Source organism: Synchiropus splendidus, chromosome 10 (genome assembly GCF_027744825.2).
Source record: "Synchiropus splendidus isolate RoL2022-P1 chromosome 10, RoL_Sspl_1.0, whole genome shotgun sequence".
Taxonomy (NCBI): Eukaryota; Metazoa; Chordata; class Actinopteri; order Syngnathiformes; family Callionymidae; genus Synchiropus; species Synchiropus splendidus.
In genome coordinates, this window is record NC_071343.1 from 7,536,331 (window position 1) to 7,562,865 (window position 26,535).

Consider the following 26,535-nt stretch of genomic DNA (forward strand, 5'->3'; position numbering starts at 1 on the left):
GAGTGCCAGAAGCAAACCAGCTCTTAGGGATGATTCTGATCCCAAAAAATGAATCAAAATCCAAAAGCAAAATATGTACACATTATTTAAAAAAGGAATTATTTTTGTAAAAAAAAAAAAACTGAAAAAAAAAATCCCTTTATAATCATCTGCAGTTTATTACCCTTTTTTTATCATGAAATCTCAGCGGGGAAGTTTCCATAAAGGTTTTGGATGAGACAAACTAGAAAAGTGGCACATGTTTTTCATGACATTATCGAGTGAATGGAGCTCCTTGATGATATAACGCTGTTATTATAGCAGCTTTCAATGGCTCCTCCAGTGTGTACTTAAGTCTGTTTTTTTATCCTCTGTCTCCCATCTCACAGTCAATGTCATTAATTCTCCAAACCACGCATCCCACTTGGTTCATTATTTTACAATATCTGCCAAGCAAAAACTTCAGACTTCCCTCCGGACTCTGCCACATCTGCGGCATTACTGCCAACGAATACGCTCCTTATCGGATCTACTCTGTCTGTCCTGGTGTGAACAGAAGCCTCGGAGCTTTAGCCCCTCCAAGTATCGTGGAGCAGCTGGGATCTTTCGCATTAACAGAAAACCGCCATCCATTTCTCCATCTTTTGAAAACCATTGACCCTCGGCTGATATAAGATGAAAAGTAAGACAAGCTGCATAATTTGTTTCCCGGGAGGAAAAAAAAAAGGAGGCTGCTGAATATAATGAGTGACATCTCATTTCTAATATCTGTAAATGTTTTATTTTAATCTCCACCAAGCACCTGTCCCCCTGTGTCTTGTGTAGATCATGAAGCATGTGCTTCCAATGAGGTGCTGGGGCTTCATAACAACTGGAAAATAGAATATTAGCTACCTCATGCTCTTAGAACCTGAGTGGAAAAAACGCTGTTGGCAGTCATGGGTTTCTTTTTATTCGTCTCTTTATCCGTCCGTTTGCTCTTCCCTCTGCCCCTTTGTCAATGAGTCTGTCCAATCCGTTCCTTTTGTCCTCCCTTCTTTCTGTCCATTCACTCCTTACATCCATCCATTATTTCTGCCCCTGCTTGTGTCTGTCTATTGTACTGCTATTTGTCCATCCATCTGCTTGTTTATCCATTTGTCTTTCCATCTTTCCATTTGTCCTTCGCTCTACCAAATTCCTTGAACGAAAAGTGTCCACCTGCAGACTAGGGGACAAATCCAGCCCACCAAGTCATTTTATTCAGCCCTCAGGAGCTTAAACTGCGGATACTTCAGGACTGAGTATCACAAACTTACATAAAAAAATCAGAAAGTTGTTTTCAAATCATTGCTTTGCAAGCTATTTAAAGACACACACAGCCCATCTCATGAAGATCAGCGCCAAACTGAAGAGCCAAATCGAGGCCACCAAGTGCTTTTATGTGGCTTATGAAAGTTTTATTTACATCTAGTAGCCCCTAAAAATCTGGCAGCCCCTAAAAAAAAGCTTGTAAAAAGACAATTTTCCACTTTCATTTTCAGTGCGAGGAGGAATACACATGGTGCAGTGTACGGGGAGACGTATGGAAGCGCTTATCACTGAATCATACTGGATGTCAGTTGCACTTTAAAACCCCTTATGTGGCTCTCCTACATAGTGACGGTACTGTTTGAGCTATAAAGCGCAACTGACACACAAACACATAGAATGAAAGGAGTGCCATCCCATTGTTCGCCTCACCCGAACATCTATCAGCCGAGGAAGGTCGAACATGTGCTTCAATTGAAAACCTAATGCTTTAACATGCAACACTCAAGGCTTCCTTTAGTGTCAGTATAGGACACAAAAGTCTACTTTCCCAACCTCAATATATCACATCAAGGGAGTGAGGATGTGTTGCAAGCCCATGCACTGATCACACCTGTAAAACGACTGTAAAACAGACGCAGGTTTGTGGTTCAAGCTGATAAAATAGTGTCTCTTAAGATGGACTCAATGGGGAAGGATTACAAAATGTTTTCTGCTGCTAATAACAGATGCCTCATGCTGGAAATGGCCTCCAAGAATTAAAGCTTATACAACTTTCGGCATGTACTGTTTACCTCTGGATAGCCCAAAGCATTATGTTTATTAAATGTGGCGGCAAACGTTGCTTTAATAAAACCGAGCATGAGCAGCTCTCCCATTCAAACACAGGTGTGGTTCTCTTTTGTGTCAACAATTTGATGTGTCAGTGTCAGCCTCCTTGTGCCTCGCCTTCTCGAGTCAAAACTTCAGCCAAACTTGAAACCTTGTGATAAAAGTCTGCTCCTCAGATGAGTCTTCCTCAGTGGTGTATTTTTAATGCCACATTTGCCTTTGAATAAGCAGATATTGAAATGTGAAGTGCCCTTGATGTACGATCTTGTCACACCAAAGGCTGAATCGTCGACAAAACCCTATTTAATCTCACTTTTAAATCATAAACAGATCAGATTTGCATGGAAGCCTAATCAAAGACAGTATTTTCAGATTAGATCTTATTGTGTTTTAATGTAATTTGCCGTTGAGAATCAAATCATCTTGAAAACAGCCGCACTCTGCTCGACTAAAGCGGGATCAGTGGCGGAGCCATGATGTTTTATTTAGATACAAAACATTCATAGCAGTCAGATGAAATCCCATTGTAATTCGCAGTCTTGATACACAGCTGCCTGATGGAACCACCAGTTTAAGATGCTTTAAAATCCTCAGGATTTAAGAATGCATGTCGTAACTACAAAACGCCTGGAGGTATCCGGTTTTCACTTTTTTGGAATTTTACCATGTTGTTTCAGAGGGGGTTCAGAAGTGTAACACCTCATTCTTCTTCAAGATGCTGATGAAGGTCAAGCTGAAACAGCTCCATCTTCCTCTAACACAGACAAACACATCAGACTCACTTGCACAAAAGAGAGTCTTGCACAATACTTTTGACCTAGATAGCATTGTCACCAAATTAAGACAAGCCAAAAATACCAAGTCACTGCAGACCAATTTAACATGTCTTTTCAGCGGCCATGTTTTATACGGTGGATTAAAATATGTCGGACAAAAGAAAGCATTACGTATCTTCTTTTTGATTCCTACTTGGCATACAATCATGTATTTCTGAATACCATCCAGACATAACAAGGGGATCATTGTCTGTACTGTCTGTTTGTATCGGAACAAACAAGGCTGGTTTGACCACTTATTTTGTCATTCAAGGCACAATCCATCTTTCATCTTACTGCTCGGGTCATGAGGACAGCAGGCCAAGCAAAGATTCCAACGCTTCCCAGGACACCTCCTCAGGCTGTTGTGACCTGAGAAGGAACCACAGCTTATGTATTCCTCCAGAGTGCAGGGTGTTTTGTTCAGTTTCTTTTTTTTCTCAGTTTTTTTTTTTCAGAACCGTAATAAGGGCAGAAATCCTCACCACAAACAAGTGCCATGAAATTCTTGATGAAAGAATGTAACCTTAACTGAAAACTGCTTTGACTTTGATGTAAGAATAGAGAATGTACAGGATAGACACCATACTGTCCATATGAAACCTCAACATCCATAACTGCAGGATGCACTGAGGTACAACACCTGAACTCTTCTTCTCCTTTTGCCAAACTGAACAAAGAAACTCTGGACAATCATCACTGGTCAATCAGTGAACTCCCAATTATAAGTCCCTTGGACGATGATGTTTGCAGATGACATTGTGATCAGTGGTGAGAGCAGGGAGCGAGTGGAAGATAAGCTGGAGAGGTGGAGGTTTACCTTAGAAAGGAGATGAATGAAGGGTTGCCGCAGCAAGAAGGAATACATGTGAGTGACTGATAGAGACCCAAGTGGACAGGTGAAGTTACAGGATGTAGAGATATAAAAAAAAAAAAGTTAGAGGATTTGAAGTACTTAGGCTCAACTGTCCAGGACAACCAAGAGTGTGACAAAGAGGTGAAGAAGAGGGTGCAGGCAGGATGGAATAATTGGAGAGAAGTGTCAGGTGTGATGTGTGTTGTATGGTTTGGAAACAGTGGCACTGAAGAAAAGAACGGGGGCAGAGCTGGAGGTAGCAGAGATGAAGATGCTGAGGTTCTCTCTGGGAGTGAGCTGGTTTGGACATGTACAGAGGAGAGAGAGCCAGTACATTGGTAGGAAGATGTTGAGGTTGGAACTGCCAGGCAGAAGGTGGAGAGGAAGGCCAAAGAGGAGATTGATGGAGGTGGTGAAGGAGGACATGAGGTTTGTAGGTTTGAGAGAAGAGGAAGCAGAGGACAGGGTGAGATGGAGGAAGATGATCCGCTGTGGCCACCACTAAAGGGAGAAGCCAGAAGAGAACGAAGAAGAAGGAGGAGAAGAAGGAGAAGAAGAAGATGTTGAGGTTTGTAGGTTTGAGAGAAGAGGAAGGACAGGGAAGATGATCGGCTGTGGCCAACCCTGAAGGGAGAAGCCGAAAGAAACAAATAAGAAGAATTTCTAGCTCCTGATAAGTGCCAGGAAGTCTCCGGAGAAGTTGCTGTGATCCTTGAATTGCCTAGCCATATTGCCTTTTTTACCACCTGCCAGAGTCAGACACTTACTGAGAAGTCCTTTTCCCTCTTAGCAGACAACAGCACCATCTTAAACTAATTTTTTTTCTCAGTACACATACAAGTTAACTCTGGGTCTGCTATTTCACTTCAAAGAAATCTGACACTAAGAACCTTCTCATCCTCTGGAGTCAGCATCAGTAAGAAGCGGATGAATTCAGAGGTGAGCTGTGAAATCTTCAACCTCATTTCTGAAGCAACAATATGACAGTTATCTTCTCACACCATGGGTGTCAAACCTCTCCGCTCGGTGTCCGGGTTGCATGCTTTTTTTATACATATGTCTTTTCAAGTGAAATGAATCTTTTTATCACTCCATCAGTGTCATTACCTGAAGCGCAGAGTGAGAAATGAAAGTGCTAATCATGCAGCAAGATGGGCTTTTGTGCGTGGAAAGGCCAAGTTCCATTCCTCAAAAACTGCTTCACAAATGGGTTTTCAATTAAATTTGTGGTGGTTCTGAATTCAGAGTGCTTCTCAGGTTTTTACAAGGTGGGAATATCTCCTTAAAAGCTGTTTATGAGAGCTTGGTTTAACCAAAGCAGCCGGATAATGATGCGTTGATCAGTGAAAGCGTCACTCCGTAAAGGTGTGACATCGCAATCGGCTGATCTCTCAAGCAACAACAATCATCACTGCTCTATACAGCTGTGAAGAGGCAGAAAAACACATTGCCCTGACTTCTAAACCACATGACACACGAGGTGTAAATGGAAGTCTTGGGTTAGTCACGTCACGTAGATCTTCTGTGAGATGTTGCATTACGTCTGTGCAACTTCAAAAAGCGTCGCTCAGAAAAGGACATCTGTATCTACAACAACTTCATATGTCTGTTCTACCATCCGTCCTTCGGTCCTTAGGTCTGTCTTTTAATTTCCATCCACCGCTTTGTCCGTCAGTCCACCCATTCGTTTTTACATCCGTTCTCCCGTCCGCCACCCGTCTGTCCATTTGTTCCTTCATCCATCGTCCAATCTGCTCCCCAGTCCATCAATCCTTCCTTTTTTCATTGGGTCAGTCCAGTTGTCCCTCCATCCATCCATTGTTTCATTCATTGGTCCTTCTGTCTGTCTGTCCATTCATCTGTCTTTTTGTCCTCACGTTTGCTTCCCCAATCTGTCTGTTTTTTTCTTCAGTCTTCTGTCTATTTGTCCTTCTCTTCCTCCTTCATTTTGTTCATCTGTTCATCGTCCATTTACCCTTCACCCTGCATGTTTGTGTATCAGTCCATTCCCTATTCCGTCTGTATTTGTTTGTCCTTCCATCTGTTTGTTCTTCTGTTCATCCTTCAGTCCTTCTTTTTGTCCTAACATCCATCTGTTTGTAGATCCATTTTGTTCTGTCTCCATCAGTTCATCCATTCATGCATCCATCCATCCATCCATTCATCCATCCATGTGATCCAAGTGACTTTAAGTGCATGACATTCATAATGGTAAATGATGATGTACAACTGCAATAAGGAGCGATTGGTACAAGACAACAGAAACAAGACAAGACAAAAGAAATACTTCCCCTCAAGTGTGAAAGCAGGTCAAAGTGTCTTCATCTTAACTTTGAAAAAAGGCACAGTCACACAGGGCAACAGCATCGCCAGAGAATATCAGCCACCATTTCACAAGTCAATACAGCGAGCTCTGAAGGAAGAATCGCGTTCCCAAGCAAGAAAGGAGGTGTTATCTTTGGCTAAGCCCCTGTCTTCCACCAGGAAGGCCTCTTGTGACGTCCTAAACAAAACACCACCTCAGCTCCGACTGGAGGAGACGTGGCTGTACTCCTAGTCACTACTGTCGCTGACTGATAAGCGTGTTAAAAGGCAGTCCATATAAAGAACATAGTTATAAGGCATTAAAAACACAACTCGAAAGAATAGCTGTTCAACAAAACACCCTGCTGTTTTAAAATGTTAATTTCCCTCCGTAACTTTCTGCTCATTACACAGAGGAAATCAAATCTCATCGTGAAGAAACCAGCCACAAGGCAGTTCCTGCCAATAGTTAATAAATGTGTCATAGTATTACAGACTACAACTGGAACTGTGGAACTGGGATGTGTGGGTGGATGGTGGCGAGGGGAGAAAAGGAGGGGGTCATTACGCCGAGGCGAAATGCAGTGTGCTCCTAATGGTCGACAGGATTTATCGGGACGGTTTTGATGATGGTTGCTATACAGTGCACCTATTAGAGCAACATTTTTAGAAACCATCCAGAGTGAGACGGCATCATTTCTTGTTCATAGCAGGACTGGTTAAGGTTGTACCTGTTTTCCATGAGAACTGATGGTCACGTGGAATCACTATGTCCAATTTGACTGGTACAAAAAAGAGGAACAGGAGGAAGAAGAAACTGAGGGAGCTCCCAGTTTGCCGTGTCCAGGCAATGACCTCTAAGTCATCTTTAAAAGTCATAGTCCAGCCCATTGCCTCCTCTGTTACTCCTGTAGGAAGAAAACAGAATATATTACAATCTCATTTATGGATATTGCTAAGGGAGGGGGGGAGAAGTGCAGATTAAGAAGCTTACGAAAAGTGAGAAAGTTGGTGGAAGCCATTCCCAAGTGTTGAAAAAGCAGCACCATAATAGCAAAGTCATGACCTTTTGAGTTTTATTATACATTATGTAGCCCATGTTGATTTGGATGTAAATGTCAAATGAGCACTGGATCCTGGAAATGAATGCATGAATGGGTGAACAAAGATGTTTATTTCTGCACCACTTTACAGCATTCATGCAACTCTTTTATTCCAATGTCAATTTGCCCCTTTTTAACCATTTTCTATCCACTTCATGTCTTCCTTTACTATAGCCATGAACCATGTCCAACAATCCTGAGGTCAAGACAAAACAAAAAAGGAGGGTTTTTTTTCCTTCATCTGCTTTATGCCATTTAGAGCTACTGTAAATTCCAGAAGGAAAATAGCTCTTCACATGAGCCGCATTGCTCAATAAGCCGCGGGTGCAGTGGTGCTGTCTCCACCGTAGAAAGGTCTGTGGTGCGCCCGGCTTAAAAATGCATGAGGATCACTTCGAAACTAGTTTTGAAAACGGGTCCAGCATTAAGACTGACTTATGAAACAAACTCAGCAATGTTCTGAACTTAAATCATGGCCTGGTCACATCTTTTATTGACATTAGAGCTCTCAAAATGCTCTGTATTCACCCGCATGTCTGAAGTTCATACACCACAGCTTCTCGTCTCCGGTCCTCCAGGAGATCAGCTCTGTTGGTGTAGCTATGGACAGGCAGGTGAAAATTTTGAGCGCTGTAAGGTCAATAAAATGCTGGTGATTTCATTGGTTTGATGTGACAAGGCTCAATATTTTGGCAGCATAACGCTCCTTAGCCTGTAAATATCCATATATTAGCCACGCCCTTGTAGAAGCCACAGTGTATTGAGGGTGAGAAGTAGCTGCTTATAGTCCAGAAATTCCGGTATATTGATATGCATCTCAGTGCCACTGTCTTTCAATGGGAGATTCGACACTCACCTGCTGTTATTCATGAAGACAATTTAACAGTAAACAGAAAACAACCGAATGACGGCAAACAAGTGTAAGAAATTGATGCACGAACTGATGCATTGTGTTTGTTTGTTGTTGTTTTTTTAGTGAGGCACATATATACTTCTGCCCAATGATACAATATTTCACAAAGCATGAAGTCTGTGCCATATTGAAGTTCATTATGAGTGAGCAGACGGTGTGTGCTCTGTATATGTCGACAGCAAAATGACTCAGATGAGGCAGCTTCATATCTCGTGTCCTGGAGCTGAAGCGCATGTTTCTGTGATTTTGTTGTTATGATATCTCTCTAAATTAACTTGCTATAGAATGTGTTTCGAGAAAACAGAGCATATTTCATACATATTTCTGACATGCAATAAGCTGTGCACACGATCAACACTCTGGCCTTGGGGTGTTTTTGTGCTCTGATGGTGAGAGCATGCAGCCAGGAGAATCCACATATTGAGGAGGGAAAATAAACACTTCCAAAATGAAAGGAACAGAGAGAGGTAGGTTGGCTCTAACATACTCATGGAGAACAGGACGCAAGGTTCATGTTCTGCAGAGTCCAAGTAATTATAAAGCCGAGGCAGGTGTGGTTGAGTGTGGGGGCAGGGAGCAAGTCTGTATGGACGCCATTAGAATACAAAGTGGGAACAAACCCTGATACGTCGATAATTGGCTTCTTTGCAGCACACTGATGTAAACGCCCTCCAATTTTTTCATGACCTTTTTTATTTTATTGTATTTGTTTATTGATTTATTTTACAATTTATTCAATTTGTATGTATAAATAAGTGTGGACAAGTTGCTAAATATTTGGTCTACACGATGAACAGAGCAGTGGGCCTCATTTCGTTCACCTGGAGACATAACACACCGCTTCTTCTCAATGACCCAGTTGAACAGACCTGTGTTGTGTGTAGATTTCTTCTTCTGAAATAAAGGTAAATTCTTGAACAACCCTTCGCTCAGCAAACAGGTCCAAAACCAAAATAAGTCATTCAATAGATAAAGATTTGGATCCGGATGTACCGCGCAGGTCTTGGAAAAAGCAGCATCCAACTTTAGCATCATTTGTTTGGCTGAACAATAACCAGCTGCAAATTCCCAAAAGGAGTTTTTTCATCTGTGCTTTCAAACAAGCTTCGCAGTTTCAACGACTCAACCCTGCTGCCACTACTACAATTCTGCCATACGGCTCTTAAATTAAAACACAATGATGAAACAATAACTGTGATCCTTGGCACAGCTGCACTTTAACATGCTCATTGTTTTCATCATTGTCGATAAAATACGACCTTGTTCATGAATGTAGATGACTCATTATTTATTTGCTTAACTTAGTTCCCAAGAGTGTTGAAGGATGTGGTGCTGCTGCTTCGAGTCAGATCTCAGAAGAATGAACTATACAAATACAGAAGAGCTTTCACGTTATCAGTGGATTAACTTTGTTAGACCATGACAGATGTGACTCTCTCAAATCCAGTTTCAGAAACATACACATAAATGCAGGAGGATCATATCCACATAAGCATCATCATGAAAGCATCATGTCAACATCTGTGTTGGATCAAGCTTCTGCAGTGAAACAACGCTGAGATCCGAGACAAGATAAGAAGTTTTGCATTGATGCAGAGGTTCCCAGATGGAAGCCGGCTGGATAGGAATCAGATGCACTCATTGTCTGCCCATCAGATCCGGGCCGGATCCGCTAGACAGCGATCCAAAGCGGAGTCAGCTGCTGTCTAGAATCTGGTCTGGTCTAGGCCAGATGTGGCTTGGATCTGGGCCAGATGTGGCCCGGATCTTGGTTGGATCTGGCAAACATCCGTTTCAGATCTCACAATCGAATCAGAATTGGCCCATAGAACATCCACGGACCCTATACAGCAGTACATCTGGCTCACATCTTGGCCAGATACCTTTTGCTATCAGACGTTTGAGCAGATCAGTGATCAAATATTATTCTCACAATAACATCCCATAATACATTAAAGGTTGATAACACATAAATACTCAAAAAAAAATCTGCTTGAAACTTTCATGGCTCAGTGACAAGTAACCAGAAGTTTGTATTGTGAGTCGGCTGGAACCAAATGAATGCAAATTCGATGCTACGCCAGAGCAAAGAAGAGAGATGGTTCCTCATATTATCATTGTTCACATGTTTCAATCACCCCAGCTCCATTTAAAAGCAGCGAGAAGAGGGGGCTTTTTTGTATAATAGGTTAACTGATCATGCAAATGTGTCACAGCTCGACACAAACAATAAAAAGAGAGTCAGGATTCTCCTCCCGATTTGCATTTACAGGACTCCATCCAGCCAATGAATGAGGAAACTCTGGGAGAGAGCGGAAAGAAGGCAATATGCGGGGAATAAACGGGAGTTTTGAAACACGGAACTACAGGGTATTAGTGGATTTTCATTGGCGCTCATTTATTCTCATCACTGACTCCTGCGATTCACATCCAGAAGAGAGCAAAAGGGATTACTTCAGAATTCACACAGCCTCTAATTGTGTTACATCGAGAGTAAAATCGACAAATACAGAGGTGAATCCCTCACACCTGCTTTGAGAAACCGGTTTGTTTGGGTGTTTTCACATTCAGTGCTGTTAGCTGCAGCTTATCTGCTCATCTGCTTCTATTTACACATATGTCTAACAAGACTTTGTGAACAGATTTATAGATGCGGCTTTTAACATTTTGACTGAATTCAGTCCAGAGAAGGGAGAGAAGTTTTATCTGTCTGAATAATTTTTGTTTTGTTTGATTCTGATCAGGGAACTGCTATTTTGACTAAGCTGTTTTTGGAAATGTCAAAATCCGTTGAAGGAATGTAGTTTGCCAGTGGTCAAGACGAAACCAGACTTCAAAAGCTTTGTCCATCTAATCCTCTTTTTTCTGTCGCGGTACTTCAAGCTCGCTGCTGTCTTCATTTTAAGGTACTTTAAATTGAGGAGTGTGAAAGTATTTTTGACTTTTTTTAGTCAATAGTTACACAAACCATCAACATCAAACGGGAAGACATTGCTCTACATCCAGCCTAAATGAACCTGCGCAGAATAGTCTATTGCTTTTCCCTCAAAAGTGTAATGAGTGCTTTTGTTTCCAGGGTGAGCAAATGTATTCTGTTTGGATGAATGAGCAGGCTCTGGCACCAGCACCGGGAAATGCCAATTAGACACCTCTGGTTACTGATTTACAAACAGCCTCTCGGGAAGGAAGCGATACCTGCCTGCACTTTCTTTCTCCCTCTATTTGCTGTTTTAATGTGACCATTCATGTGGTGAGTCGCGCGTCCTAACAACGGATGGAATGTCTCAGAACTCATTATTCAAAACAGGATCTTGAGGGGAAAACAAGTAATGAAGAAGCATCTCGTTTCAAGGCAAACTTGAAGAAGCTTCCCAGCATGCATCACTGCCTGTTTATCAGCTCTATGTGTGGAAACACAGTGTGAGCATTTTGTTTTTAGTTTAGAAGGAGATTTTTTTAGAATGAGTTATGGGTGGTGATGGGCTCACAAGGCTTCATGAAACACTGTCCTCATTTTCATAGCCCACTAGATGACACTCTCTGCTCTAAAACCACTGGATTTTAACAACCATTTCAGTGAAACCTCTCATCATTTTTTAAGTGAGAGCGCCACCTACTTTTTATGAAGCCTCATCAACTACTTGTGGATAATTTAGAAACACGTTTACGGGAAAAAAATAGTACCATTGAGAATTCATCCATCCACATCCAAAACTCTCTCTATAAACCTCCTTCTCCAGACTCACTAAGATCCTGAACATTATGGAATCAGTTTTGAGTCAATAATAATCATTCAATCAAACAAAACATTTTACATTGCAAACAAAAAATTCGACTTGGGAAAAAAAAATATGTACAGTGGTGCCTCGGTTTTCGAATGAATTTTGCTTCGCATTTCGAACGAAAATCCAGAACTCGTACGCCCCCGACAAAAAGCCGGAAAAAACATAACGTGCGCAGACCGATCAGCTGACCCACGAGGCGCTTTGTTATTGTGTATAACGCAGCCTCTGTATGCAGACGTGTCCCGTTAGCTATATTTACTGACTGTTTTTTCTTCATATTGAGGTGTAAAACCTTTCCTGTCTCCGCACTGGACCGTGGTAGAGTGTCACAGGGGAGGTGCTCGCTCTCCACACCTCCGAGGCTGGAGCACTCCAGGGTTTGATGTCCTGTTGTGGGCTGGAGCTGGGACAGGGATGAGGCGAGTCTGGGACAGAGCGTGACTTGGTTTATGACTTTGTCACAGCCAAACTGCACAGAAGCGCACATTCAGAGCTGGACACGCACCGGGCACCTCTTCACTTCTGGAGAGACGTCACTCACTCGGCAACCCCTCCCACATGCAGCGGCCACACACATAGAGGAACAGCCACCTGCAGCAGACACTCTACATTCACTCCAACAAAAGACTATTTTAAGGCTTGGAACACATTGTTTCTTTTTCCATTCACTGTAATGGGAAAAATCGATTCAGAATTCGATCAATTCGCTTCTGGAACAGATTGTGGTGGAGAACCGAGGCACCACTGTACGTATTTTTTAAAGTAATGCACTACTTTCAATGACAATCTCGTTTTTTTACTGATGTGCTTGATAACAGTTCTCAATTTTCTTCTCACTGCGCAGACTTTTTCTCCTGATGTCAGCTTTCTCATTTGAGCTGCCTAATTTTTTTGCTTGCGGGTTTTGACACAAAGGTCTCACGTGGGCGGGCCTTGTGAGGAATGCGTCCTCACTGGCTAACTAGATTTTGGGTGACGGCTCAGTGCCCCGGATGTTGTTCCACCGAGAACGAACCCTCCATCAACCAGGCTTCTTGTACTCCAAGTGTAAGTATCAAATACGTCATATATGGTGTGTCACTGTAGATGTTTCAGTCTAGCAACTACATGCTTGTAACAGTGGATCAGATGCCAGTGCTCATCCTATGAGACACTCAAATCTGCTTACTTGTTTCCGGTGGTCCTTGTTCGAGGCTTTCCCTCTCTTAAAATCGACTGAGGACTTTGCTTGTATCATGGTGGAACAGATAAGCAGTGACTCGCAGCCCCCACAATAATTATTGTTTGATTCAATCTATTTCAATGAATGGCATGAGCTAATTCACTGTGACAGTGCTTGGAGCCATCGGCTTGTGATGTTATTCAAATAAGCCGCGGGTCAGGCCTGGTCTGTCATGAAAAAAAAAAAAAAAAAAAAAAAAAAGTTAAAGTCAAGCTTTGACAACACTAGTGATCCTCTAGTAAGGAACTTTAGTCGTCAAAGGAACGGAACATGGAGATGATGGATCAGGCAGTTGAGGAAATTAGAATCAGGGAAGTGATGAAGAGCAGAAAGGAAGTTGGCTCAGGAAAAATTCTTGTTCAGTGTTCAGAAGAGAATGGCTTCACGCCGAGAAAGACAGTGATGGGCTGGTGAGGCTTCATGAAACAGTGTCAGAGCTCAGTGGGTAGCAATGCCAATTTAAAAATGATAAAAGGTTTCATTGTTGTACTGACAGCCATCTAGTGGCCTCTGAAAAATGACACTGTTTCATGAAGCCTCATCAGTTCATCACTGCCTAAGACAGAGTTCCTAGACAAGAAGGGTGGTACTGTGTGAGGGAGTTTGACTCACCACTGACTGATCATTTTATGTAGCTTGTCCTGATTTACATGGGTAATGTCACCTCTTTGACCACTCCATTAGGGGTGGTACCGTGACGCCTTGATTCCAACTGTCAATAGGATGTGGTGATCATTTTTTCCTGCCTGTTTTCTTTGTATTTTGGGAATATACATACCTGTATAGCAAATGGAATAATAAATATTCCACTCGCCACAGAGGTCCTGCTGTCTGTGTCGGTTCGAAAAATACTTCAGCACAACTGAGAAACCTTCAAACTGAAGTCCCAAAAAAAAAAAAAATGTCGCTTTTGGTTGTAAAATATTCACACAATTGAGCCGTGCTTTAGATTGGCATGTGCGATAAGACAAAAAAAATTACTTGAGAACCTATTTTTTAGCTCGAGAAATTGACCCTATAATACTTGCGTTACTTTCTGCTGCAATAAATATGTTTGTAGTTTAACACCCAGAAAATGGTAGGACTGCATGTACTTCAAATATAACTCTCCCAAACACTACTTGTCAAGGTATATGGCACCAGATTGTGACTTGAATTTCAAAGACACGCTATCGTGGCAGCATCTGTCCATTGAATTGGCCTGGAACACAACACTTACAAAAGCGCTGATGCCAAATCCCAAGCAAAGCCCTATCCACCCAAGGGACAAGAAAGAAATCAGATTTTTGAATGTACCTGGATTTTATTACCCTGAACAAAAAGCCCCTTAGTTTTTACGAGCCCTTCTATTCTCAGTCATCCCACAACTGAGAAAGTCAGCATTGTTTTACCCATGATTTAAAGTTGTACCCTCCTCTCCTGGGAGTCGCCTAACTGGAGGTCAAAGACTGCATCTGCACTTTTGGTTTCGGAGGAAGTGGGCCACCAGCGCTGCCTGCCACCTCCGCATAGCCTATTTAGGGGAATACTGCGACCAAATGAATTGAGGAGATAAATAGTTTCCTAGACTTCACTGACTTTGTAATGTAACAAGGAAGTAGCACAGAATTGGAATGTATGTCTTACTTTAGCCTGATGACGGCGAGTCATCCCTTTGGGTAATTGTGTTGTTGCTGTTGCTGAAACGCTTGACAGAGGCTCTTCCTCAGAAAACAACACGGGCAGCAGCAAAGGTGGAAGAGGCCTCCAGCGAATTGAAGTCTGACAGCCTCACTAAATCAGCTGCGTTGAGCCCGAAGCACCATTCAGGGCTTTAATCCATGGCGCATCAACGTGTGGAAGGTCGGGGACGTGACACACCCTCCTCCTGTGCTCTTCAACTCTGCGACAGGAGCCCACCTTCCGCCGTGGTGACCGCTGGAGCCGACATGGATGCTACGACAGAAAATAAATAGAGGGAGAAAATGTCATACAACCGGACTTTTATCCAATAAAATCATTTGCTCTTTGAAAAGTTTGAAACGGCGAAGGGGATGAATGACTGTGTGTGGGAGCGGCGGAGTCATAAAGATGCACGACACGAAGATATTTCAGTCAGTTCATTTATTTTCAACACACTATCAGCACACCGCGATCCACGGGAATATCTTCGCTGTGATTTATTATGCCATTCGTCATTTTGGTCGGTTTCACTTACTCACTTTACAATTTGAGGAGTGAGCTCTTGGAAAAACTCGGGGCACACATAAAAAGGAGTACTCCTTTAAATGATGGCTTATTTTGTGAACTTTTTGCAGGAAAGGGATAAAGGTACATCAATCATTTTGGCGAGGCCGAGATTGTGAATATGACATAGTGGCAAGAATTTGCGTCGCCACGTCAGATATATTGGAATTTCTGAAGATTTAGTTAAGACTTTGACTTGCTTTGAGAGTCAGGTACCATTACTGCCTCCTGCCCTCATGTTGGCCAGTCACATCAGTGTTTTATGTAGCAGCCCCACGCACCAGTCATTGCCTGGTTCCAGTAGACCGACAACGTAACTGAACCTCGAATGACTCTTCAGATCAGAGATTTGAAGAGAGCAATGAAGAGGTTCAGTTAAGACTAGGGATGGGCAATAACCGGCAAACACAATCTCCACGATGACAATTCTGCATCTCTCCATAAATTCGATAAACACGTGACTCACTCGCTGCATTGGACGAGACCGCGACAGCATGCTGTGCTCTCCAGCTCCGAGGCGTTTGACAGTTGTGGAGAGTGTAGTGGACTTTGTAGTTTTAAACTTATTTTTAAAACAGGGAACCGCTGACAATGACGTTGGTCGACTCTGGAGTCTCTGGATCCATGTTTATTTTATTAGATGGAGTGGCCCTCGTAGGTTCCCTGACAGAATCGTCTGCCTTGGTTCATATAAACACATGCAGGGCTTCCACTGTGGTAGCCTCTGCGAAACACGTCGTGAGAACAGTTGGATATTCGACGGACCTCTGCTTCGGGACTGGTGGCGGCGTCCTCTTCCGCGTCCCCATTAGGGTTCGCAGACTGGTTCATAGTTAAAATCAACTGTTCAGAGACATGAGGTACAGCAGATAGACGGCTCAATTTAACCCCAAAATAAAGCTGGCAGAGCAGTCTGTCAGACACCAGCGGCTTCTACCAGAGACGTGAAACATTGCGTTTCTCATCTCTACACTCTATTTTTTTTTTTTTTTGTCATCACTAGTTAAGATGCATTTAATATGTAAATAAATACTCACATGCAAATGTATTTCAGTGAAGCCTTCAAACATTTAAAATGCAAATGGAAAATGTTTATGATTTAAATGCACTGAAAATGAATCAAGTTTACTTGTTTATCCTCAGAGAAAGGAAACTTTTTCTCCTTCTTGAGCTGTGTTTCTCTGCACCTTCCACAGAACAAGTGTGGAGGTGTGAGTCTGAATGTGATGTAGAAATTATGCTAACAATTTGGAATAAACACCTTTTTTTAAGACATTTTTTTATCATTTCAGTCACAAAAGAATGAGATGTTTACTTGAATCAATAAAATGCTGCAATGACGACAGTTACAGCAGCACAGTATCCCAGCATCTCACTGTCTCACAGCGATCTACCACTACAGTAGCACCTGTAACCCTCGCGTCGGCTCTTTTGAATGGCATTCGACTTACGACCAATCTGACTTACGGAACTGAAAAGGCATATATATATATATATGTGTGTGTGTGTATGTATGACTTTTATATATATGGTATGACTATATATATATATATATATATATATATATATATATATATATATATATATACTCTATAATATGACTTTTCAGTTCCCACCAACCGGTTTTATTTTTACCGATTTTATTATTATTAGATTCACACATGAATAGAATGATCTTGGGTAGACATATATTTTACTTTTTTTCTTTCACTCTAGACTAGAAAATCAGGGAGAGAAAAAGTTAAAAAGAGAGTGGAGTGGTCCATTAATATTCGCTCACAGTTGCACACTAATGGATGATTTGGAGCTGGTTCACCTCTGATGTCAGTGACACGAGAGTGCAACACTGAAAGAACACTGGGTTTCAAAATACCAGTTGGTTTTTATCATACCACCCTGCGGTCAGCTGTATTTCATGTGAAAAAGAAGTTCAAAGGAAACTGGAAAATACTTCAATAGGAGATCAATATCACAAAACCATCGGGCAGTGCCCATCCAAAGTCAGAGCCAGGATTCATTTAGAAACATGCCTTTTAAGTCTTCCTCTCTCCCACAACCTGAAACAGCCCAGCACCCAGGAGCGGCCCCTGGAGCCCGGGTTACGAACTCAATCAGCTCCATGTTTATCGTTGCGGCGCTGACCACACAACAGCTCTTTCTGCTCACTGCCGTGCGCTGTAGGAGCGGTGGTTTGGCTAGTTAAGTGAGCTGACAGGAGCATTGATCTTGGCAGGAGGGATTTTTTTGTCAGTGTATCACACACTCACAGCAGGCTGCCTCACCCCGCCAAGCTGCAGCTGACAAAGCCGAGGTTATGAAGAACTCTGGAACAGGTTTGTTTGGAATTCATATCTACTGTTATCTTTACAAGGCTGCGAAGTAAAATCACTTGGACGTAATTCTTCCTTGGACTCATGTAGACTCAGACACACACTGGACATCAAACCGTAACACGCCAAATCCATGACAATACTCAACAATCAAACCAGTTTTCTTATAGTTCATGGTTGATATTATGACACTGAGGCATGTGCCGCCGTAAACCATTCTTTTATTCATTCATCTTCTACCTGTGGGGTGGCTGGAGCCTATCCCAGCTGCATCAGGCAGGGTATCACAGGGCACACAGGGACAAACAACCACTCCCACCTATAGAGTACTCATCCAACCACTGTATATTTTTAACTGGCACAGGAACGAAACCACAGTGTGTGCAGTGAATCCACGCCAGCTCCACACAAGAAAGGACTGAGGTTGCCCCAAGCTGGAAGCTAACCTGCAACTGTTTTGCCATGAGGTCATATCTAGTGATGGGTCGATGAGGCTTCACTCTTGAAGGGTTAATCAGATTTCATGATACAGTGTCCTGTTTTTAAATGGCTACCAGATGGCACTGTCCGTTGTTCAATGTTTGGACTTGAACAACCAATTCAATGAAACCTCACAATACTGTTTCATAAAACCTTATCTACCCATCACTTATGGTAACTAACCACTTTGCTAAGCACCTGGCCCTAAACTAGTGACACTTATTGATTTATATAGAGCGATCAAAGGCCCATTTGTGCTCAATACTATGTATGAATAATCTAGGTACAGACACAGCCTTATGTCGGTGCTCTCAGTTAATTTCATCCATATTTTTTGTACTTTTCCACAAAGCTTACAGATACGGACCAAACGGTGCAGTACCAGTGGAAACCATGGGGGCACTGTTGCTGTTACTACCCGATATGTAGTTGTAATGGGACACAAAGAAGACCAAACAATGGCAGGAATACTCCGTCTTCCAGTCACAATATATTTCACAGAGTTGCCAACCACCACATCCGACAACGCTCCCTACATTTTCCTATTTTGTGCAAGCAGTACATTGTCAATACCTTTCCACAGTCACCACGTTGCTTTTGGAGTTTGTTGTTGTCATAAATTATTGACGCTGGGCTGCTCCCCCTAGTGGATATATTGTTGTACAGCCATACTAGTGTGAAGAAAGCATCGAAGACTATGATCATTTGAAAAGGACAGGTATATTTAATAAGTAAAGGGGGCATAAATGGGTCAAAATAAATCAAATTTATGACAACAACAAACTCCAAAACCAACATGGTGACATATATATATATATATATATATATAAAATTTAATAGATATATTTAATAAATATCTTTTTTTATTTAATAAAATATAAAAAAAATCTAAAAATTGTATTTAGATTTTATTTATTATTTTTTTTTTTTTCAATTGTCAGCCAACAAATGTGCCAGAAAAATAAAAGAAAGTGTTGAGCAATATTTCAAAAAAGCCAATATCAGGCCAATCCAAAGTCCCACTTAGACGGCATGTGCGCCACTTGATTAAATACCATGAGGCTGCCGGCGTCTGTCATGAAGACTTCCGTGGCTGCTCGAGAAACAAAATATTCCCAAATTGCATCCTCAAATTTGAAATTACATCTTAAATGTCACACAATCTGTTTTTGACAAGAAGCCACCAGTCTGTTTAAAATGTCAGGGAGTTTGATTTGTGTTTTTTCTTCTTCGAGTCTGTGCCATCACTCTTTTTCAGGTAAAACGCTGTATTAATCCCGGGGGAAGCTGCAGGAACAATAGTCAGACATCCCAACAACTGAAGTCTCACCAAAGAGGATTTGAGCACTAACAGACACAGAAACAAATGGACTTGTTTTCTGAGCTGAGGCTTGTAAATTATTCCAAAATAGAAAGACGACAAGTGCGATAGAGAGCTTTACGGAGAAGCAAACCATCCCACTATAATCGGATTTGTTACATGTGGCTGTTCCACCTGACCTCACAGCACCCGCCTCCCTTCATTAAAAAGTGAATCCGCAGAATAAAGGCAGTGCTGGCTGTAATCCCGGTCAGTCCGTCCCCTTTTCTCATATGATAAGAGCTTCTCAGGAGACCGCGATATGCAGGTGAGCGTGTCTGAGTCCCGACTAGTACCAGGAGTGGTGGGCCAGTGCGGCTGTTAGAACAAGGATGTTGGCGTGACCACCTCAGGATTCATTTCAAAGAGGGCAGGCTTCTGAAGCAGGCTGTAATAGAGAGAAGTGTTGACTTAACGTGTGTTGGCCGAGGGACAAGCCAGATGAAGGTTGCTAACACATGCAAATAAAAGTACCTTTATCTTGAATTAGAAAGCCTGCTGGTCTCAACCAGGGCAGATGGTGTGAAGCTCCATATTATAAGCGTGAAATATACGGCGAACAGTTTGACATGCTTTACAAGTGAAAAGGCGGAATGAGCTCCTTCACACAAAGACACATTGTATATTAAACATATCTATGGTTCGTCTACACAGAGTCCGTCTCTTTGACACATGAAAAACATTATGATTATCTCCCCATTTTCTCAGTTCTAAATGTCAGGACATTGTGTTCACTTTGTTCGCTGACCTTTTAAAAGCCATCACGGACACCAGCGGCACTAATGATGTACGCAGGTAAGAAGGAGCTCTGTCCCTTTTCAATGTTGTGATATTTGCCATAATAATCCGACGATAATAAACTGAGTGCTCATGTCTGATGATGGGTTTGCGACACAAATGCCCCTCCGCGTGGGACCTCCATGGCTGAATGGCAGTCAGTTGACTTTTGTATTATCCACATCTTGTTTTTTTATGCAAATAATACACGTAATAAAACATCAATTCTCTATTTGTTTCTTCCAAACTGACCAAATTCCCCACATACTTGACTGGGCAGCTGGTGACTTCAAGGTCCCTTATGTGACTATCCGTTCGTCGCTAGGTAGCGGGGACAGGGTTTCGCACCAGACGTCCTTCTCTTAGGCAACGTCAGCCAGCTCGGACTGGTGGATTCCGAGACAGTGCCAGGCCAGTGAAGATCATACAATTTTTCCACCTGGAACAGGGTCGGATCCTCTGTCTCCTCAAAGCTGGCTGTTCCTGAAACACCTCCAAATGGAGATGCAGAGGGAGCATCCTCATGAGATGCCAAAATCTCTACTCCAAGTCACTCACACGCGAAATAACTTGTCACTCCATCTCTAGGGAAGAAGCTTGCCATCCATCGAAGGAAACTCATTTCTGCCACTTCTGTCCGTGATGGTCATGGCCCAAAGCTCATGACCAAAGATGAGCATTGGGACAAAGACTGACTCTGCCTTTTGGCTCAGCTCTCTCCCTTCATTCATTCAGAAGACCAAGAAATAGCAGATGTTGATCCCCACACAGTAATGCAAGGTCTAGATAGGTATCAACTCGCACTCGGCTTCTAGAATTTGTCATGTTATTCAACTACCAAGCTCACATTTTATCTTTGAGTACAAAAACTTGTAACACCACTGTGCTTTAAGGAAGCAGCAGGGTATCAAAGGAAGATAAAGCTGTTGGATAAATCCGTGGGATAATTGAAAAAGTCAGATACCGACTTTATATCTGACTTACGGAGAGCAGTCTGGGAAGGAAGATAAAGATCCACATAGCTTTCACAATTGCACCTTGCAGATACAGTTCTGTGTCGGAAGTAAGAATCATCACTCTGGCTAGTATGAGATCATTAAAGTTCTTCAATGTTTGTCGAAAAATACAGTTCATATAGTTAATACGGCTTGAGGTTTTTCATCTAAATCCATGGCACAGCGTGCATATTCAGCGTGTAACTGAATTAGAGCAAGGAAAGGTTTATAGACCTTTCATGAAGTGAAATGCATTTGTCATTTAATGTTCGCAATGTACGGCTGATTGTAAGTCTTTAACAGTCCTCCTTAACGGTCCTCCTTAAATGGTCTTGACAATCGACTGACAGTGAGGGGTGTCAATCTTTACTACATGTTCACTCCAAACATCTCCAAAGGGAACAGAAGATGTGGGCTGAACAAAATTCCTTGTCTTATCTGAACAAGATGGCAGACTTGCTATTGAATAATCTAGATCATATAAATAGTTACTCTCCTCTCAGTCAAAGTAGTTCTCTTGTCCTCTTCAACTGACTCACGACAACAAAGACTCGCTCCATGAAGGACAAAAATACATTCTCTATTTCATCCCCGACTCCCTTTCTTCTGTTGCAACTTCCTGGTTTCTTCAGAGTTTATTAGTGGCTCTATAATCCCTGAAAACAGCCCATTGAAGTTCAACCCCCCAGTTATCTTCACAGATGACGGAATTCATCATTCAACATTGCCCTTGTGTTCTTTCTTGGTTGTGTAAGTGTGCTACAGAGCACATTACGACCCATTATGCTCATTGAATTTGTCCACCAATGATACTTCAAATGCTTAAAACAGCATCTAATTGTATGGATAAAATACCGTAAATTCCGGACTAGACAGCGAACCGGAATGTTAGCCCCACCCACAAAATTTAAGAGGCAAAATAGATCTTGTTCCTACATAAGCAGCACCAGTCTATAAGCCGCAGGTGCAGTGGTGCTGTCTGCACCGTGGAAAGGTCAGTGGTGCACCCGTCTTAAAAATGCATGAGGATCACTTCTATAATAGTTTTAAAAACGGGTCCAGCATTGAGACACTGACTCATGAAAGAAACTCGCCAATGTTCTGAACTTGAATCATGAACTCCTCACATCTTTTATTCACATTAAAGCTGTTTTCACCTGTGTGCCCGAAGTCCTGACACCACAGCCGGTCTCAGCTGCTGCTTCTCGTCTCCAGTCCTCGAGGAGATTGGCTCAGACATGCAGGTGAAAACAGCGTATCTTGAATAAAATGCCTGTGATTTCATCAGTTTGAAGTGACAAGGCTCAATATTTTGGTGCTCATTAGCCTTAGTGTCTAGACTTTCTGGCTGGATTTGGTCCCTGAGGCTTGAGTTTGGTAACTTTTAATATGTTGCTGTGAGATAAAATAACAGAAGAAAAATAAAATATGCAGGGATTTAGGAGTGAAAATGACCGTTCATTGCTGTTAAAAATGCAAAAATGATTTTTAGTCTTTATGTCCGGCCAACTCAGTCACTCTAGAGAATATTTATACAGTGAGAGCAAAAGAAGGAGTGGGACTGCAACGTTCGCACTAGATTCACTGGATCCAAACTAGGCAGGGAGTGTGAGATGCAAACTCTATTCTAATGAATTACACCAGATTCCTTCACAGGATTAAATCAGGTCCATGAAAGAAGGAATGTGGCAACGAAACGCTTTGATCAAGTGACAAAGAATGACCCAAATCTTGCGCCACGAATGAAGCAGTAGCTTTGAACAGGATGACTGATGTTGCACACCACTGTAGACAAGAACGTCTGATGAGCAGGAAATGGAAATGATAGAACGTAATTTGTCGCTCACTCTCATCGCTTGTGTGAAGAGCAGCATAACAGCATAAGTGCCTTGACAGGAGCGAGGCACGGCAGCAATGTTTTGGCACCGCCAATTTAGCTCTTCATTCGTAATGACGGCCGATGTCATGACTGATCATGGGATTCAAAGATATACACAGAAAATTACAGGGAAAACATAGCTCCCGTGATTTTGTAAGCTCAAAAGCTCAAGCTAAAAAGCCTAGCAAACGGTGTGGAGAATGTTTGACTGAATGGCAAGACCTGGCTAATATTTAGGCCTGTCAAAGTGAATGCATTAACGTGGCATAATTTCAATTTCCTCTGGATGTGTCTGCCTTGTGTTACAAAAACTGAAATGTTCCTTGCATTTCTCTGATATCCAAAAAAAAAAAACAACAGTGTGTCACTCCCTTCCCTTTCCTTCATCTTGTCAGCCAGTGTGTCTTTGTGGCGACAATATATTTAAATTTCAAGAGTGGTTTGTGATCTAAAATTATATAAAATGCCTTTGTCCACATTCAGCTGACCAGCTGATGTAGTACAACCCAGATACATATAGTATAGATGGGGGATTCAATTCCCTAAAACACAACACCTTTCAAACACTTTGTCAAAATGGAGTTTCTATTACCAAATATGCCCAAATGGGCACCGAACCAACCAACTCGATACGAAAGTCTTCAAAACAGCATGTCGGTGGACATTTGAGTCCAAAAAATACAGAGACAGAACAGTATGTTGCCAGACTAACTGCCAGACTTGCCAGCAAACTTCGCAGAACAGTGCTGGCGTGCAAGCATCTCAGCAACAGTTGTTCTCTCCAAAAGACTGTCCTCAGTTCGAGGCAACTTATTGTGAATCAGAAAATGGCCCGACCCTCTTCTGGTGAAGTTAGTTTGCTGTGTCTGCTGGCGGAAAAAAAGTAAAAACATGAACTGTGATGGGTTTTTAGTGAACACATTCAGTGTGGGTAATGTTACTTGTCGGCAACATATACAACATTTGAGACACAAATAAATGAAAAAATAAACGTCAAAACAAAAATCACATTTATTTATTTTAAAAAAATTTAAAAAACAGTAAAAAAAAAGCCCAACAACGACAGTGGGCCCAGGCATCGAGTGAGCATGACGCAAGTGTGTCACTGTCCATGTCGAGTCAAGCAGATCAACACAAAAACAAGACAAAAATATCGGCTGAAAAACCAAACAAAAACAAAAGCTCAGAAAGAGCAAGAGCCACTCTTACATGCGCCTTTGTTTGAGGAAATAAAAGGAGGCTACTGGGCCACATGAGGTCCAGGAGCAACATCCAAGTGGCTCTAGCTTACACTGTCTACATATGATGATGATGGATGCTTCATTGTCATATATGAGCAATTTGCAACTTTTGAATGGATTTTAATATCTCACATAACATAACAGTTTAACGTAATAATTCATAGTTGACATCACAAATAATCGAACTGTTTAGTTTGATTCAAACCTCCCGCTCTGAGGCTGCGTCCTGTATTTCATTTTACTGAACACTCGAGGTGAGACCAGGTCAGGCAGGACAGAACGTGGCATATTCACAAATCACTCGTATCTCTACACATTTTTGATCCCAGGTGTTCAGAATACACACTGTGTCAGGCAACTCTTGAAAACCTTCGTGCCACTCATGAACCAGTCACAGACATGTATAGTCTCTGGCGATTTGTGGTTCCTGTTTGACCACACAGTCTTTGTCAATGTTTTGCACCTTTCATCGCAACCTTTGGTCATACTCACTACTACTACACATTCATTTCGTCTGTGTAGTTTCTGCCTCAAGTTTATTTATTTCCCTTAAATTCAGCCTGCAGATTCTAAATGTTTTTTAACTCAAGGGTAAAATATTTCAATTTGAGTGGTGAATGGTTGTTTTGAGGTTGGTTGCAGAGTATGTTTCCAAACCAGTTGCATGCTTCTGCATCATCCCACAAGTTTATTTTGTGTGGTTTAGGTGTGAAAATGCTGTTCCATCATCTCCTCAGTATCACGCTTCAAAGTACATGGACGCGTTCGGCCTTTAAAAGTCAAACCCTCCATCATAATGTAACAACACTGATTTGTTCTGGGTGAAGTCAACGGCAACCGCCGGGGGAGCAGATGACAGGTGGCCAGAGTTGAAAGAGGCTTTTTAAAGATGGATAAAATATGGCTGCCGACTGTGTATCACACTTACGCAACATGGATTTTACCCTCAAAATATGATGTAATTCTCCAAAAAATCATTTTCAAGAAAATATTTCGTCAATGTCAAGAAGTTGACATGGAAGGTTGGGGCCCCGGGGACACGAGTTTGGGGCCCCAACCTTCCTGATATCTGCCTGACACTGGACAGCTCATCACTCCGCTGGCCTTTTTCACAGGCGAGAGCTCCGTGTGATTTATGTGTTCATTTGAAGATGACTGGCCTGTGGCGCTGGAATCTTGCAGTTAAATTACATTCTCTCATTAAAGACCGCAGGTAGAGAGGTTGAGGGCAGATTCACTCTGTTCTAATGAAATCAATAGCAAGCACCTACCGTCATGTTATTGCCAAACTAAAGAACAGCTGAGTTGAAGACTGAGTCCCTCCCCTAATCCTCCCTAGTCTATCCAAATCAAATGAGTTTTGTCGGTCGAGAACAGATTAATATTTGATACAGGGGACAGAACAACCACCAAGCATTGGAAAATAAATGGAAACTTCTTCTGCCGCTTATCCGGGGTTCGGGTCGCAGAGGCAGCATTCGGAGCAGGGAAGCCCAAACTTCCTGATCCGCACAAACCTCCTCCAGCTCTTCCCGGAGGATCCCGAGGCGTTCCCAGGCCAGACCGGAGACATAATCTCTCCAGCGAGTCCTGGGTCTTCCCCGGGGTCTCCTCCTGGTAGGACATGCCCGGAACACCTCCCCAGGGAGGCGTCCAGGGGGCATCCGGATCAGATGCCCGAGCCACCTCAGCTGGTTCCTCTGGATGTGGAGGAGCAGCAGCTCCGCCCCGAGCTCCTCCCGGATGACCGAACTCCTCACCCTATCTCTAAGGGTGCGCCCAGCCACCCTGCGGAGGAAACTCATCTCAGCCGCTTGTATCCGCGATCTCATCCTTTGGAGAGATCCAAGTGGTGTTGAAAATAAATAAATATATAATAATATTTATTTAATGTGTTTACGTCGAGAAGCACTTGTTGGTGCCATTCTATGTAAGTTTGGGGTCAGAGCATTCTGTCAGCAGCATGAGCACAGTGGAACTGTGTGGCTTTGTGTGACGAAACTGCAACTTTGTGGACATAAAACAGCCATGACAGTTGCGAAGCACTCGCATAACTGTACATCCTCGCACATCAGACACATATTTTTCTAACCTGCTGTTTTTCTATGCAAGCTTGCTGTGTTTTTTGGGGGGCCGAGTTTCACTTGCG

The 26,535-nt window shown here is 42.4% G+C and overlaps 1 protein-coding gene across 3 annotated transcripts in view; it reads right to left on the minus strand.

Annotated features, from left to right (window-relative positions):
- The window catches only part of thsd7ba (thrombospondin, type I, domain containing 7Ba), a 151,275-nt gene that overhangs the window by 103,079 nt on the left and 21,661 nt on the right, over positions 1-26,535 (minus strand). For all 3 annotated transcript variants that reach the window (XM_053877128.1, XM_053877130.1, XM_053877131.1), the window contains exons 2-3: positions 14,725-15,033; positions 6,807-6,983 (exon numbers count right to left, since the gene is read on the minus strand). In XM_053877128.1, coding sequence (XP_053733103.1) covers positions 6,807-6,966 — 160 coding nt within the window. In that variant the 5' untranslated portion in view covers positions 6,967-6,983; positions 14,725-15,033. The remainder of the gene's footprint in view (positions 1-6,806; positions 6,984-14,724; positions 15,034-26,535) is intronic.